Genomic DNA, 18,786 nt, shown 5'->3' on the forward strand with positions numbered 1-18,786 from the left:
CTGCTTCCAGTGTGAGTCTTGTTCAACCTGTTCTCTGGCTGTGGTATTCTGTTTACAACTCTGTAAATAAACCCGCCTTTACCTTTTACTCGGCGTGCGTCTCTCCTACCTGTCTGGCGGTACAGCTGTTCAAAGTCATAACTGGGCCTTCTCCCCACCAGCACACTAACTCTCTTCCGCAAAGCGTTGGCTGTTTCTCCTAAAAGGCGGGGCTTTTTCACTGAACCGGCACCATGATTGGTTAAAGAGATTTATTGGAATTCACAGTAAATTTACGGGAAAATACTAATACGGGAGGACGGTGGGAGAGAGGGGTAAAATGCGGTAATTGTCAGGTATGACTTTCACACAAAATTGACAAAAGGGCACTTTGGGCAGTAAGGGCAAAACAGGCAGGTGCTCCAAGAAATGCCCCACCCCCCCCCCCACCCCCCCCCACACCCACCCCCGCCGGCACGTGCCTGCAGTTCACACTACATTAATTGCAGATAACTTAATTGCAGAACTTTGTGCTTTGTGTGTTTCTTTACAGGGGAAGACAGCAGTGAAGTGAGGTTTTCAGACAATCTAAAAGGTCAGTTAAAAATTTTATCTATACTACTTAACTTTCAACTGTAGCTCCGACTTGTTTAGAAGTATTTTAGGCTATGTTCAGACTGCCAGACTAAATTAGATGTTTGGCATATCTAGGTTAATTATTATAGTGTGTCAGAATTATCCAGAATTATAATCAGATTTGTACAGTTGTGTCTCAGTCTGGATGTTTAAAACAGATTTCAAAGTGTCTTTTACATCAATTACAACACAACAAACAAGATCCCCATCAAATTCAGAGTGAGGGAAGTGTGAGGGTCCAACAACCCATGCAGATAACCCATGCAGATATCACAGCAACCCATACACATACCACAGACAACAGAAGCCCACACAAATACCACAGTAATACACACAGATACCACGGCAACCCAGACAGATATCACAGCAACCATACATATACCACAGCAACCCACACAGATATCACAGCAACCCATACATATACCACAGCAACCCACACAGATATCACAGCAACCCATACATATACCACATCAACCCAGACAGATACCACAGCAACCCACACATATACCACAGCAACCCATACAGATAAGTTTGGGATGTCCAGGCACACAAATCTGATCTGATCAGTTTCAAAAAACACTGCAAACAGTCATCTCAACATATCTGAGAAACAACATCTTTTCCAACATTGTGAACTAGGGTTGTGCCATATCGTATCGTACACGATAATATTGCCAACATTTTTTAATAGATTGAATGATATTATACCCTGAAATATCGTGCCATAACACTCACCACTAATTATCACATCAGGGTACTACTTTTTCGGCTGTTTTAAGAAAAATTCACACTGTTCTCATTTCCTATTAAATATCTAATAGAGACAGATTATATCTGTCCAGTATCATTTATTTTACTTTAATCCTGGATATATGGAGATATATGGAGTGCATTATTATTAGCATCATGACTTTCTTGATCATTGACTTCTGTTACAAATCTGAAAAAATCTGCTTGTTTTTTTAAATATCTTAGCTAGTGGTGTGCAAAATCATATCGTATAAAATAATAACATGTTTTGTTTTGTTGCAGTAGTGTATTTTTTATTTTTTTGTCATATCACCAAGAGTATCGTTATCACGATTATACCATAAAATATTGTGATATTATTTTAGGGCCATATAGCCCACCCCTATTGTGAACATAGTTGAAGTGTATTGCGTGGCCATAGAGAGGAGGAAAAGTGTAATTACTTTATTACTGGAAAGGTCCATACATGGTATTTCTGCTGGACTTCAGTTACTGTTTAACTCCTAATGTAATCTACTCTTTTGCTTTTCTAGTGGAAGCGATACGTAAAGAAACATATGCATCCAAGCTGGTTAAAGATTCCTGTCAACCATGAACATGGTGATCACGGATTCTCCTGATTCCTGGAACAAGGATGTATAAACCCAGTTCTGCTGAAGTCCATCATGCTTCTGTGACTTCACTTTACTTGCTGTACATTTTCTTTTGCCACAGAGAGCCGAAGCTTTTTATGAATCAAAAGTAACAATTCAGATTGTTTTCAGGACTGTAATAATTTTATATCCAGGTATCTAAGCTCCTCTTATGATTTCTGACCCTACTTCTTTACATCTTTTCACATACGACAAGTTTAAATCTTTGAGGACTAATCTTCTAAACAGTAAAACTCTGAATTCTGATCACATCAACACAGCTCCATTATTATGTTGTTTTTATTCAGAAAGGTCACAGTGTTCTTATTGTAAGTTGTAATATGTTATTGTTATTACTGTAAGTGTCTCAGAATAAAATGTACATATTGTGTTTAATATAAGAATATATTAAGACGAGCTACTCATGGTTATGCTATGAATCTGTATGTTTTTTATTGTATGTAATTGATTATATATTTTGAATAAAAAGAATTGTGTATAAAAAATGGGAATGTATTATTTTTAATGCACTTGTATCAAAGTATAAAAGTTTTGAAAATGTTTTAGTGTGGTTGTAAAATGCAGAAGAAATCACTGATGGTTTTGTACAGCGATGTGAGGAGAGAAGCTGCTGAATCTCAGCTCTGTTTCCTGTCGAGACGAACTGAAACCATGTTCCAGTTTAACTCCTGAGCTGCAGTCAGAGAGTCAGCACGAATCAGGATTAAAATGAGTAAAAATAAAGGTTTTAAACAGTATTTGCACTCAGTCCAGACCTGAAAATAAGCTTAGCTGAGAAGAGCTATGTTAGCTGGCAGGCTAACCACTAGCCGGCTACATAACTAGTAATAGTTAATATGTAATAAATCACATCAGCTATTTTACACTGACCTCAGATTGCTACACAAAATGTGAAAAACTACATGAAGTGTTTGTTAGTGTGACCAACAGCATAACATCACATGACCACAAGTTATCAATAATGATCAATTATAGCTTCTATCATCAACCAACAAGCTAGGAAGCTATTTGCCAACACCACAGTTAAATTTAAGCCCACACAGCAAATTCAGTTTTTTGGACTAAACTCCCTGAGAGTTAAAATCAATTCATTTTAAGTGTATATGCGAGACCATCGAATAAACTCCATGACTAAAGTAACTCTTTTCTGGGAGTTGACTTTTTAATTCTGTTCAGGAGTTAAATCTAAACTGCTGTAAGAGTTAAAATACTAAAATCCCATCTAGAGTAAAATACAGCTTTCAGCTGCTGGAGTTAATTTTAACCTTAACTCTTTCACAGTGTTAACAAATAAGGCAAAAAAAAATGTGTTATTAAACTAATATTATTAAAAAAAACATTGTAATACTTTAAACAGTGCAGTTTTCAGTGCATTTCCAGTATTTTATCACACTTAACAGTGCAGAAGATGGTAACTTGCTCTTATAGCCAACAAAAAGTTAGTAAACAAACATTATATAAAATATAATGGAATACCCCATGGAAGGAAGCCCTGATGGGCAAGACTACACACTGATGGTGAGCTGGGATTGGGGAACACGCCCATTAGAGAGTTCAGTCATGCTCTTCAACACCTTACAATAAACTCTGAAATAAACTCTACACCACCAAAGAGTTCAGCTCAACTCAACTTGTAGTTGAAGTTGGAGAATAAACTCACACAATTGAACACTTTTACACATAACTCCAGGTTTTCGAACTCCAGAAATTAGCTGTGCTATAAATTTTTAGACGGTGGCACAGTCTTCATGATTTGGGCTCTGAATGCCACCATACGATATTATACGATAAATTCCTTTTTAGAATATAACAGAACAGTGTTTCTGAAAAGGATTTTGACATTAACTAATTAATACTGTAAAGGAGTTTTGATTCATCAGGCTGGTGGACGAGTTGTAGTGTTCATCCAGAATAAAGAGAGGCTGAAGTAACGTTGAACTGATGTCAGTTTTCTTGAACTTAGGTGGGTAAAGGTAGATCCATGTAATACAGCACAATATAACATTCCAGGTTGGATTCTACACTTTGATGTGTGGTCTACAAGAAAAGGGAAGTGTACCACTTAGATATACAGGCATATGACATTAATAATAAGTAATAACATCATTAACAAACATATTCGTATTAATTAAATCAGGCTACATGTATAAATGTGCATGTATAATGCACTACTTAAGTGTACCACTAGAGGGGGATACACATTCATCATCTACACAACAAACATCTAACAAACATAGTACATACAGAAATAATACACCAAAAATTGGTTAAACTCAGGAACAGAGCTCCATGATACTAAACTAACCACTGAAAGGATCTGCAGCAGAAGGGGCCTTCAGGCAACTGAGCAATTAACTAGCTGACTCCTGATTGGCTCTGCCTCCTCTTAATTGGTTCGCCTTCTACTTAATTGTCTCTGACCTTTAACTGGCTCTGCCTTCTCAACAAATACAGACACAAAAAAAAGAGCAAGGCTCTAGCCAACAGAATAGAAACAATAATCCATAATTTAATACATCCTGATCAAACTGGATTTCTCAAGGGTCGACATTCATCCACCAATATGAGCAGATTAGTGAACATAATAGATTACACCTCTCACCAGAACATACCAACAGCAGTTGTAACCCTGGATGCAGAGAAAGCCTTTGATAGAGTGAACTGGAAACTCTTATTCACCACACTGCACAAACTCGGGTTTGAAGAATCGTTTATTAATTGGTTATGGATTTACATCACATATCTGGGTGTGAGGGTTTCCCCCTCCAGCTGTCAGAGTTGTCATTTCAACTCAATAAAACAATAAGTGATGATCTCCACTGTAACTGAATATTACTGGAAAAATAAACCACCCATAATCAACCAACCATAAATTGGCGGTCATTAAGCCCATTATCAAAAAGCCAAATCTGGACCCCCGCGAGCTTGCTAATTATAGACCAATTTCTAATCTTTCCTTTATAGCCAAAATCCTAGAAAAAATTGTGTTTAACCAGCTGCGCTTGTATCTACAAAGTAATAGTATGCATGAGGTTTTTCAATCTGGATTTAGACAAAACCATAGTACTGAAACAGCTCTACTTAGAGTAACTAATGATTTACTTTCAGCTCTTGATAGGGGCAGTAATGCCATCCTTGTACTGCTAGATCTAAGTGCTGCCTTTGACACCATAGATCACGCTATTCTACTTGATAGGTTAGAAAATCTTATAGGAATTAAAGGATCAGCCCTCACCTGGTTCAGATCTTATCTGAGAGATCGATTCCAGTGTGTTTACTTAAATAACGAATGCTCTTATCAGTCTAGAGTAAAATATGGTGTCCCTCAAGGATCAATACTGGGTCCATTACTCTTTACACTTTATATGCTACCACTGGGTAAAATTATCCGTAGGCATGGTATTAACTTTCACTGCTATGCTGATGACACGCAACTTTACATATCTGCTAAACCCAACGAGGAGCTCTGTATAAATCAAATAACAGACTGTATTAAAGACATTAAAAATTGGATGACACACAACTTTCTCTTACTTAATTCTGATAAAACTGAGGTCCTTCTATTAGGTCCTCATATTGATAAAAACATAAATGTTAATACTGTAGACATAGACGGTCACTTAATTATACCTGGTAAAACTGTGAGAAACCTTGGGGTCATCTTTGACCCAATTCTTTCGTTTGATGCTCACATATGTAGCATAGTCAAAACTGCATTCTTCCATTTAAGAAATATAGCTAAAATCCGCAGTATACTCTCTCTGGAAGATGCTGAGAAGCTGGTACATGCATTCATAACCTCCAGGCTGGATTACTGCAATGCGTTGTTGGCTGGAAGTCCACATAAATTACTCCATAAACTCCAGCTAGTTCAGAATGCAGCCGCAAGAGTGCTTACCAGAGCTAGAAAGTTCCATCACATTACACCTATTCTTTCATCCCTACATTGGCTACCTGTTAGATTTCGTATAGATTATAAAATACTTCTCCTGACGTATAAATCCCTTAATGGTCTGGCCCCGCATTATCTACAGGAACTCCTTACTCCTTACAATCCGCCGCGTTCACTCCGCTCCCAAGACGCTGGCCTGTTATTAGTCCCGCGTATTAGAAAAAACTATGCAGGAGGAAGAGCGTTCTTTTATAAAGCTCCCCAACTTTGGAATAACCTCCCTATTAATATACGGGACTCAGACACACTCTCAATCTTTAAATCTAGACTCAAAACATTTCTATTTGCTCAAGCTTTTGAGTAATGTCTCATTACAATTTTCTTCCTCTTACAGCTTATCCAGCAAATATAAACCCTGTCCTAATCATCTGCTTTCTCTTTCTCTCCCCATGTCCTGAGCTGCTGCTACCAGTGCCCATCCCACTCCAGCAGAGTTTTATAAAACCATTCTAACCCCTTTTTCTTCCCTCCCCTCTCTGTTCTCTCTCTCTGTCTTTCTCACATGTGCTGAGACGCCTGGCCGGCCGGTCTTCCTGGATGCGTCCGTCTGTGGTTCCAGCTTTCAGGAATCAGCCCTGTCCTTCTACTCAGAATTATTACACAGCCCTTCTAACTTCTGCTTTTTTTTTTTTTTTTTTTTTTTTTTTTTTTTTTTTTTTTTTTCTTCCTTTCCTTTCTGTTTTCTCTATCTATCTCTTTTACATGTATGGAGATGCCCTGTTCCTGATGTTCCCAGCCTGGCTCTCCACTGCCCGCTGTGTCGTTCTCCGGCTCTGCAACCCTGCACTGATTACCATTAACACACTCAGTATCTGTTTCTGTATTAGCCATAGCTCTATAGTTTGTGCCCATCACATTCTTATATTCATAAATTAGTACCTGTTATATTAGCCATAGTTCACATTAATTCTCTGTACTGTTTTTGTTCTGTTATTTGTTTGTGGTTTGTTTGTACTGAGCGGGTCAACCCGAGTAGGATGGGTTCCTCGGACTGAGTCTTGGTTCCTTCCAAGGTTTCTTCCTCTTAAAGGGAGTTTTTCCTTGCCACTGTGTCACCATAAAATTGGCATCTCTGTGGTGCTGCTCATAAGAGGCGTGGACCTGTTTTTCCTGTAAAGCTGCTTTGTGACAACCTTTGTTGTAAAAAGCGCTATATAAATAAAATTGAATTGAATTGAATTGAATTGAATTAATCAAGCCTACCAAATTACAAAACTTAAAATCGTATGGCGGCCTAGAGGCACCAAACTTCCACCATTATTTTCGTGCAAATCAACTACATTACATGTTAAAATAGATAAAACCCAATAGTACAGATAGATCTTGGAGTGAATTAGAACAAACATTATTTAAGTAATATAATACAGGAAATTGACAAATCCTGCACCTAACAGCTGGGGTTATACATAGGGCTCAGCCAGAATCTACTACTCACTCAACTGTACAACAATAGCAAAACCACCACAATCTGATACTGGCTCGACAAGAATCCAGAAGCACAGCCTAACACTATGTTCATGGTCCATTGCCTCACCTACCGAAAAATAACCAATGAACAAACAGAATCCCTCCTTAATCTAAGCTCACTTCCTTAACCTATGGCAACAACACACTTACCTAAGCACAATCACACACAATAAATGACATTATAAGTTGCGTGAGCAGAACACAGCAACCACTACCATCTGATACTGGCTCGACAAGAATCCAGAAGCATAGCGAACTATGTTCATGGTCCGTGCCTCAACTGCCAAGTACTCAGACGTCTACAAAAACTCATGAGACAAATTATTCCAAGAGCAGGACCACACCAATCCCCTTCATCCAAACTCTAACACAAACTTCAGTGCAAGCTCTTCTCAGGGGTCATCAGGCAGGAACCTTCCTTCGTCAGTGTTTCGCTGAATTAGGCCCACGACACCTCCAGAAGGCTCAACAGTGAAGTCTGGCGTCCCAGACCCACCCCCCTCCAAGCTTGCTGTAGAAGCACAAACTCACTCCCTTCCCCACACAGCCTCAGCCCTTCTGAACCACAACCACTGACTAGATCTTTCAGCTACATCTGACAACTTCTTCACTACAGTCCTTAGCACACGACCTCTAATTCCGAATTCAGACAGCAGTCTTGTGGCAGACTTCGCAACAAAGCCTCTAGTACCTACCTCTACCGGTCTAATATACGCTTGCCACCCACGCTCTCTCACCTCAGCCACCAAGTCTGTATACTTCAGCCTTTTCCTTTCATAAGCTCCATCTACCTCGTCTTCAAACGGAACAGTCAGCTCTATAAAATACACTATCCGCTTACTTTCAGAGTACAACACTACATCCGGCCTCAAGGTTGTAACCAGAATGCACTCCAGGATCTGCAGTTTACTACCTACATCCACTAATAACTTCCAATCTCGTGCATCAGCCCACTTACCAGCAGTTTTCAAGCACTGTGCTGTTTCTCCACTATGCTGCCCCTCATGCAAAAACTTGATTACCTTACTGCAACCTACCACGGGCATGTTATTAACTTCTAACCGTTATCAAGTGCACCTGCAAGAGATCTAAGTACCTGATTATGCCTCCATGTGTAGCGCCCCTGGGATAGACTCACCTTACATGCCGACAAAATGTGCTTCAGTGTGCCACTTCCTGCACATAGCTTACAACTTGGATCCTCACCCACCCACTGAGCAAGGTTTTGTGGCGTTGGCAGAACATCATATGTAATAACTAGTCCTGGCATTCACTGCCGTTTGGTGATGTTTTTTTTTTCACTGTATTTTATTCACTTCCACTTGCTACATACAGAACTATCATGTGGCTGGGTACACGGTTAATATCCATAACGTGCACGAACTGCACTGTTACTATGAAAATATTAATCTTACCGTGCTGCAGGTAAGTTCTCCGCTCGGCTCGATTGGACTCCGCTCGGCTCGGCAGACTGTGTGAGCTCAGTGGAGGCAGCCCTCAGGGGCGGGGTTATTTAAATGAGTAGGCTGTCTCTCCACAGCCTTTCTCTCTCCTCTGGTCTCTACTGCGCAGACTCTGGTTTATGAATCGCCAACATGGCGGAAGATTTTGGCTTCATTTTCACTGAATGAATGGGAACGGCGACACGGCGTCCATCTTTATATACAGTCTATGGTTCTAATAATTTAAACAATAAGGAATAAGTATTTCCTCTTTAGTACTGTTAGAATTGTATTGTGTAATTAAGGAAGATGACTGTGTGATTTACATAGTGCAGAGAAATCAGGAAAACAGTCAACAGGCTTTAATAGTGTTGAAATAGATCATGTTTGTGATCGTCAGACACACATATCTGATCTGATCACTTGCAAATAATGCAGATCTGATATGAGAAAACAAGCTCCTGAAATCATCAGAAAACATTAGAGAGGAGGAGGAGTTTAATCACTTCATTACTGTAAAGCTTTATACAGGTTCTTTCTGCTGGACTTCAGTTACTGTTTAACTCCTAATGTAATCTACTCTTTTGCTTTTCTAGTGGAAGAGATGAAGATAAAGAAACATAAGCTGTTTAGAGAAACCTATAAACTATTAACATGGTGATCACAGCTTCTTCTGATTTCTGGAACAAGGATGTATAAAACCAGTTCTGCTGAAGTCCATCATGCTGCCGGTGACTTCACTTTACTAAATGTACTGTATTTAATTTTGCCACAGAGAGCTGAAACTCTTTATGAAGATAACAATTCAGATTTCACTGATTCAGTCATTTTAACAGGTTTGCTCTGAAATTAAAGCTTCCAGATTAGGATGCCTTATACTTACATACTGTGTATGTATTTGATAATCTAAATAATTAACTAGTTTTTGTTTTCAGTAGAGCTTGAAATACTGATTTGATTAAATCTTTACATGATACTTAAATAAATAAATCTGCATTTGATGCAGATCTGACTCTGTAAGTTAAGGTATTCCATAGTCTGGGGGCACCCACTGAATATGCATGGTTACCCTTATGTTTTAATTTTAATAAAAAAAAAAAAATCATGTAAGAATCAAATATACAGCTAGTTTAATTTACATTATTATTTTCTGTTACTGAGTTTTTATTCTTTTCCATTACATCAGTTGTGTTGTATTTTTGCATAATATGGTGAGATTTGAGTTACTATTAGTTTAAAATACTTCTGTGCATGAGCACGTTAAATAAAAAGAGAAAAAAAAAAGAGATTGAAGATGGTCATCATGCATATAGCAAAAACAAACGTTTTTGACCATCAGCTTTTTTGGTGTTTCCTGCTTTTGTATGTCTTGTATTGTTTTTGTTTTTTTATAATTTAATTATGATTTAATTGTTTTGGATGTCAAATTTCTTTTAGCGTTTTTTGTATAAACTCTCCTTTGAACTAGTTTTTCATTGAGTTTTATATCTCTCTGTAAAGCGCTTTAAATTGCCTCTGTGTATGAAATGTGCTGTACAGATGAACTTGCCTTGCCTGTGTAAGAGGAGCAAAATGGATTTGAGTCAGATCCTAGTTAGCTGTGCACTTCTGCAAATGACCAGTTAAAAGTTATCAAAAGAATAAAAACTCGGCCACTACAAATCCTACACCTGAAAGAAAAGCTGTGTAGAGATTTTATAACCAGTATCTCTCATTCCTGTACCATTAATAAGATGCAGATTGAACAGAGAGTGCTTAAATTTGGTGAAAAACACCAAACACCTCTAAATTCACTTATTTGTGCACAGAAACAGAAGACATGTTTGATTTACTGTTTAAATTTACCTTAAATATCTATATTCTCGAGTATGTTCAGAAAGATGAAGACTGTAATTATTTAATGTCCAGGTATCTAAGCAGAGCTGCACTCCTCCTCTTATGATTTCTGACCATAAATCTTTAAATCTTCTCACATACGGCTAAAAAAAGTTTAAAAGAGGTTAACTATTTGAGGACTAATCTTCTAAACAGTAAAACTCTGAATCCTGATCACATCAACACAGCTCCATTATTATGTTGTTTTTGATTCAGAAAGGTCACACTGTTCTTATTGTAAGTTGTAATATGTTAATGTTATTAATGTACTCAGTGTTGCAGTATAAACCTATATGTTTTTTTCCTGTATCTGATTGATCATATATTTTAAATAAAAAGAATTGTGTGCACAAAGGTGAGAATATAAAAATCTCACCTTTGTGAAAAAGAGGTTATAAAAATCATAAATACAATAATTATTATTAAAATAATAAAAATACAAAAGCAGTGTGTAATGATCTCTCTGTGCCACAACTTTACCATGATACAGTTTATGCTATCCAAATATAATAACCTGTCTACATCTACTAGAACTTCTACTGGGAACATGCTTTAACACGGTGCTTCTATTGTATTTTTACAGGTAAATAAACACTACGGTAGCACGGTTTGACAAGGTAGCACAGCTCGACACAACACCCGGAACCCACGTACCGGAACATGAATTGGCTCAGATCATCAGTAAGAGTCGACTCTTTCAGATCCTAAGTCAGTTTCTACACTTATTTAAAAAAAAAAACAGAAGAAAAAGCATAAGAAGCAGAAATATCTGCATGTATCTATCTACAGTATCTTATATGTATATTTATAACTTTATTTAGTTCAGTTCAGATACATGATTCAGCTTTTGTTCACTTAGGGGAGCCGAATCAAAGAATCGACTCGTTCAATGCGACAAATGAGTCAACCACCCCAGAAACCATCAGTACTTTTGTTTCCCGTGTGTAGTTTCCTCAGTGCGCAATGGGATATTTTATGTATTTATAACAATGCGAGGAGGTAATGACTTCCAGGAAAGAAGGTTTAGCTTTTTTTCTGCTGTCTGCTTTTCTTCTGGCTTCGTTTGGAGGTGAGTTTTAGGGGAAATCGGTAAGGATATTGTTTGAGAAGTTACTTTCACTTTCAGCTCTGCATGTTGTGTTATTATTTTATAGCATTTTAATACATTTCGTTTATAATAGGTAACAGTTTGTATCAATACGACTAATATAACACAGAATGAAGTGATGTCATTATGTAGAGCCTAGAAGTTAGAAGTAGTGTATGTCGTAGGGGAGCTTGGTAAAGGTATTTTGATGACTTTCAATACCGTTTTAGTTTCATTACCGCAGTTCTATGTTCTTTATCACTTTGCAGGTACGTTGTAAGTGTGTGCCTGTGTGTTTGTGTGTGATTTTACTAAATATTTACTTGTTCCCTTTTTCCGTATTCCTGTTACTTTCACTTTGGTTCAGCTTGATCTGAGAAGATCATCGTTGTGAATGTTGATATATTTGACATATTTTATATATTTTTATTGTTTTCTTTATTATGTTGTTATATATATATATATATATATATATATATATATATATATATATATATATATATATATATATATATATATATATATATGTAACACACCAATAATAATTAATAACAATTTAGTTAGACTACACTAAATATTTAAATATTTACACTAGGGGTATGAAATATGGCCCTAAAATAACATCATGATATTTCATAATATTTTCGAGATAACATACTCTTGGCGATATGAATTGATTTGTTTATTTATTCATTTATTTTAATTCTTTTATTGCATAAAATATGATATGGCACACCCCTGACTGAGATACTAAAAAATAAAATAATTTTATCAGATTTGTAATAGAAAGTGATCCAGAATGTCATGATACTAATAATAATGCACTCCAAATATCTCCGTATATCCAGGATTAAAGTAAAATAAATGATACTGGACAGTCTCTAGTATATATTCCACCATATATTCAAAAATACCACAATATTCAAAAATATTGGCAATATTATTGAGTATGATATGATATGGCACAACCCTAATTTACAGTGGAGTTCACAATATATAAATGTACATTTGTTATTATATTAAATATGTGTCACTTCCAGTGTGCATGTTAGATTGTCACAGAGCAATTAAATTATCCATATTATAATCAGTATAAGCATCTATGTATAAAAAGCAGCTGTTTTTTGAGTGGTATAAGGCATGCAGATCAGCGCGGGCATTAATGCTGCATGATTGTGAGAATGGTTACACATTCTCGTGACAAAAACACGTTTATGTTCACAGCAAGTAACAAATTTGCATGTATTTCAAAGTATTATCTTTCAAATTATGTATGTAAGTATGTAAAAAAAAAATATCCATATGCATCGCACTACGATTGATCAATACATGGAGCTTTTACTGCTTTCGCCATGCATCAAATAAAACCCAGGCATTCGCTCAGGCTGTATGGTTGTACCATCAAAATTAATATCAATATTTTGTAATAGGAAAAAAATATATAGACGCAAATGTTGCTTGTACAATCTTTCATTAACTGTATAAGCCTCTCTATCTTTTATAGTATACAAAAAAATAATAATAATATCTATATCTATATATATCTATATCTATACCTAAAAAAGTATTATTTCATTATTTGTTTTATTACAGAGTCTGTGGCCCGTGACTTATATATATTAAATAACCCCAACAAAAAAAGTTTGGACACCCCTGGTTTAACGTCTTTAAATAAATGATAAATATATTTTTAATGACTTTTCCTATTTGAACGGGGAAAACTGGGTAAACATAAATGAACACGATGAAATGTTTACAGTGTCCTGTACACATGTTGTACACATCAGTGTTCTTTGGGGTCAGTTTGAGGAAGAGTGGAGAGACATACAGTACAAGCTGCTTGAGGTCTGGTGTGAAGTTTCCACCAATCAGTGATGGTTTGGAGAGACATGTCATCTGCTGGTGTTGATCCACTGTGGTTTATTATCAAGTCTAAAGTTTTGTTTTCCCACAAAATCTTACAGCACTTCATGCTGAACCTCTGCCACTGACAACTTTTATAGAGATGTGGATTTCATTTTCCAGCAGGACTTGGCACACTGTCAAAAGTATTATAGTCTTATATAACACTGATTTTTACGTGACAACTAGCCTACGTCTGAACTTACGCACAACTGGTGCAACCGGCCCCTGAAGAGCCTGCCGCTAAGTCAGTTAGTTGGGCATGTGCTGGTCTGATTCAGTTAGCAGGGAAGTGTGATGTTCATCACAATAAGGATTAGTGACTCATTTTATTATTATTTTTTTATTTGAAAATAATAAACACTTTAGTTTACTTAGTTACTTAGTTTACTGTAAATTACCATGCCTATTTAAAAAGGGTCATTATATTTTCTGTAATAACATGATCAAGATGTATCATCAGTATTAACACGCTGAGTTTAAGCATAGGCAGCTCATGTCAGCAGAGCTTTGGTGGGTATTTTCTTATTAAAACTGTGTTGTACATAATGGAAAACTGTGTGGGCTTTAGCCTTAAAACTTGTGTGTCAATCTCACGTGATCCTGGAGTGTGGGGAGCGGCAGGTGTGTGTCACACCTTTAGCCTTTTGTGTCTTGTATTTTTTTAGTTTCTGTCCTGCTTTTGTGTTTGTTGCTGTTTTCCTTGTTTTGTTTTTGTACTCCATGTGCTTTGCATGGTCCTGTCTACGCTCTAGCCCCGCCCTAGCCATTAGTGTTTTCACCTTGTGGCTTGTTTGTAACCCCGCTCCCTCATTACCTGTCCTCACCCTCCTTGTGTATAAATAGCCCTTTGTATAAGTGTTTGCTTGTCGAGTCTTTTGTAACCTTGTGTTCTTAAAGTCTTTATCAAGTTCTGTTTTCTTAGTTTTTGAATTACCCATGTTTGTTTTCTGTTTTGTTTTTATTTGTCTTGCTTGTTAAATGAATTGAAATATAATAATTCTGCACTTAAATCCACTAGAGGTGGGCGATACTGGGAATTTTGGTATTAATCCGATACCAAGTAAATGCAGGGCCAGTATTGCCGATATCAATACCGATACTTTTTAATATTTTAAGCTGCATAGATCCAAAGGATACAAAAGACCTAGGATAGAATTTTGCCAAACATTGTTCATGACAAAAATACTTTAATATCACAATCAATATTTTTGTTTAGAAACAATGGTACTGTATCAAAACAGTATTTCCCTTAAGATTAGGAAAATAAATATTTTTTGAGATTGAAAAGAAGCAGCCACAATATAAAAAATAAAATAGAAAATACAATAAAATACAATAAAATGGGGACGCAGTGCTACTCTTATAGACAGTAGACTCTGATGAATACGCATGTTCAACAGTGCGTGCGGGAGAGAAAAAAAAGCTTGAGAATCGATCTTTTTACACGAGTATTGTTCAATACCAGCGTTGGTATCGATATTATCGATATTTGGATCAATCCGCTCACCTCTAACGTCCACCCTCCTCATACGTGACAGTGGGGTGTATGAAGTTAACAACTTTTTCCAGTGTTCGGAAATTGAACTGCAAACTGTTCCTTTAAGAAAACCATTGATTTACCCTCTGTTTTACTCTGCAGATGAGCACTCTGTGTATTACCTCTACACAATGCAGTCCAAATATTCAGTTTATAACATTTACGACTGCACTGCTGTGACGCTGCTGGACGGCAGACAGATTTTCTTCTACAACAGCACAGACGAATCCAGAACTCCTAAACAGGACTGGCTGAAGCACTTGTCGGAGTTTGACTGTGCAAGAAGCACTGACAAACTGAAGCATGACAGGCAACTATTAAACAAGCTTCTGGAGATTCAGATGAAAGCCTCTGGCCACTTTCAGTCAGGTAAGAATACTGTTTTTACTTTATACCATTATCTTAATTTAGAGGAAAGGGCGGGGTGTATATTTTATATCTTGCTTGCATGATTGTTATTAACTGTAATTGTTTCAGCTCTGAATAATCAGCTATCAGTTATGGCTTTAACTCAAAGGCCACAAAAATCTCTCAGAACAATTATCTCATTACTGATAAAATAATCAAAATAACTAACTTTTCTATATATTTCATGTTACACCCAAAAGACAATTATATATGTTTTTCAATTTCTTTTACAAATAAAATCTGAAAAGGGTGACATGCATTTGTATTCAACCCCCCATATCGATACTATGTAGGTCCACCTGAAATTTTAATCTTTTGTCTCCTACTCAGCTCAAACTCAAATGTTTTCAGTCTACAGCAGAAATAAAGGGATTGGCCTCACTGTTATTTAAAAATGTAAGATTGTAGGGATGTGCTCTCTGTGTCAGTATGCTGTCTTCTTTTGGTGAGAATGAGAACTGTGTGAATGGTCAGCTGCACTGTCAGATCTGTGATAAATTCTAATCTATCTGTTCTACACTTTCAGACGGTCATGTTCTTCAGTGGATATACGGCTGTGAGGGTGAACTGCATTCTGACGGCTCTCTGACGATATTAAACACTACTAATGCATATGGTTATGATGGAGAAGATCTAATTCATTTTGACTCTGACTCTGGAAGGTTTTTAACCCCAGAGAAGAAGAAGAACAGAGATCTGGAAGAAAAGTGGAATTCCTACCTTCAGCAGAAAGCTGTTAAACAGTGCAGGGAGTGTGAAGATTTGCTGAAAATGTATTCACAATACAATACTACTGAGAGCAAACCAAGTCAGGGTATGTCAATAATTTTAACTAATATTGTTATCTCATGATAGCTTTGAACTCAGGTCTAGCAGTGTGCAATAAAATATGACAATGTGCATCATAGACACAAGAGCCAACTGACACCCCAATCCAGTACATTCACATCAGGCTTTGCCCCAGCTATATAGTGTCATTAATACATTATATTCTCCTTTTTTCATTAATTTCTTGAGAATATTGAAGTGAAGCTTAAAATATACGTATCATTGTATCAATACAAAAATGCTGAAGTAGACTTTTCACTTTTGCTAAAGAAAACCATAATTAGCTCCATATTAAATAATATCAAGCCTTTCCTCTTGCTTGAGACTCAGAGAAAACTAAACTGAAGGTGTTTTGGATACATTATGGTTATGATACTGGTTTGTCAGGAAATATGTAACAGCTGAAGATAACAGCAGAGATGGACAGCCATAAATATGATATATACAATTAGAAAGTCCATGAAAATGGAGTCTAATGACCCAGACAGAAAACAGGATAGTATGGAAAAACACGTGGTCACCAGAAGTTTTGACAGTACTATGATGATCCCCAAAGTTAAGTAATTCAAAACAAAGTATTTATATCCATCTGTTTTTGTAATACATGTTTTATAAACACATTTAAATTAAAGCTAATGTCCGTAAGTTTTGGGATTTAGGGGATTTATTACACATTCTCAATGTGCAATTACACATTGAGAATGTGTAATTGCACCGAGCATGCGGAAGAATCATTTTAAACTGGGCGGGTGTGATGCGGTCTCCTTTCAGAGCGAATGAATACGATTCCAGGTTATGTTCAGGCAGAGAGAGAGAGAGCACTCAGTCAGAATCTTCACTCCTTCGTTTCTTTGGTTTTACTATGAGTGAATGATCTACTGAGCTCTAATTTTCCCCTTCTGAAGTCTCCATTGCTCCACCAGCCGCTCGCGTTCAGTAAAACTGAGCCGGATCCTCTTTTAGAGGCTGTCTGTATGACGTAAGTACCAGAATAATAAGTGGCCAGATGAAGAAGAACTCCAGCGAAAAGAGTCCCAACACCCCAGTTTTTAGAATGATTATATTACATTAGGATTAGCAGGGATGGTGCTTTCAGCACACTGGTACCATTAAACACAATATTTTATCCATATTCTTCTCCACTCAGAAATGCTTCTGCTTAGACACTAAATAATACAGACAGCTGCTTTCAGTGAATTCAAAATAATTCACCTTAAACTTTACACACTGAGTGTAATAAATGTAAATTGTAATGTGTAAATTTGGTGTTTACACTATGTTTTTTCCCATAGCTCCACCTGATGTTTACATGTTCGCAAAGAAGTCTATGAAAGACACAAGCAAGCTGATACTGACTTGTATGACCACACACTTCTACCCCATAAATGTGAAGATGAGGATGAGGAAGTTCGGCACTTTCTTTCCTGAACATCTGATCACATCTTCTGGAGTTAAACCCAATGATGATGGAACCTACCAGCTGAGGAAGAGTGTGGAGATACAGGAAGATGATTCAGCAGATTATACGTGTTTTGTGACACACCGCACCCTCCAAAAACCAATGACTGAAAAATGGGGTAATTATAACTATGAGATACCTCAAGTGTGGATGCTGCTACACACAGAAGTCAGTGTGGATAGCAAGAAGAGATCCTTTATGTGTTATATGTTTTATGTACACGTACGACTCACTAAATCAGATAACTCATTAGCTACAACCTAGTGTACGTGTCCTAATTTAATATGCATCTAACCCTCTGTACTGTTTACGGCCTTTTTATAACCATTAATGATCATCCGTTGTAGATCAGTATATATAAGTCAGTTTTACTGATCCTTTTTTTTGTTTGTGTTTTTTTAGATGGAAGATGCAGTAACTGCGCAAAGAACAGCTCTCTGGGTTTATATATTGGAGTTTTGGTCTTTGTGGCTGTGGTGGTGGTTTTGTGCTCAATCCCCTGTTTTAAATTACTCAGTGAGTAGAGTTGCTTTATTACAGGTCTTTTTTGCTCTCTTAGTTAGTATTTTCTTAAGTATCAGAATTTTAGTTTATTTTCAAGAAAGGGTACTGTGATAAAGCGCGTTCATATCCAGCAAGGACAGAACGAAACTTTATGGGTAGTGTAGGGCGAGCGCTCAGAAGCAGGGCCAGTAACCATGGCAACAAGGAGGTACAGTTTATCCGACACCGTTTATTTACACACCAACACTAATATTTACAAATTTACAGGCGTACGTACTTGACGAGAAAAGAAAACGAAAAGTAA

General features: G+C 36.9%; 1 protein-coding gene across 1 annotated transcript; it reads left to right on the forward strand.

The window, feature by feature from the left end:
• The first annotated feature begins 11,699 nt into the window (after positions 1–11,699).
• Positions 11,700–18,242, forward strand: LOC125788843 (zinc-alpha-2-glycoprotein-like). Its single transcript, XM_049472720.1, has 4 exons — positions 11,700–11,823; positions 15,386–15,652; positions 16,218–16,505; positions 17,812–18,242. Exons 1-4 carry the CDS (start codon positions 11,757–11,759, stop codon positions 18,240–18,242), a joined length of 1,053 nt encoding a protein of 350 aa, XP_049328677.1. The 5' UTR covers positions 11,700–11,756.
• The last annotated feature ends 544 nt before the right edge of the window (positions 18,243–18,786 follow it).

This window comes from Astyanax mexicanus, unplaced genomic scaffold, assembly GCF_023375975.1.
Source record: "Astyanax mexicanus isolate ESR-SI-001 unplaced genomic scaffold, AstMex3_surface scaffold_31, whole genome shotgun sequence".
NCBI classification, from domain to species: Eukaryota; Metazoa; Chordata; class Actinopteri; order Characiformes; family Acestrorhamphidae; genus Astyanax; species Astyanax mexicanus.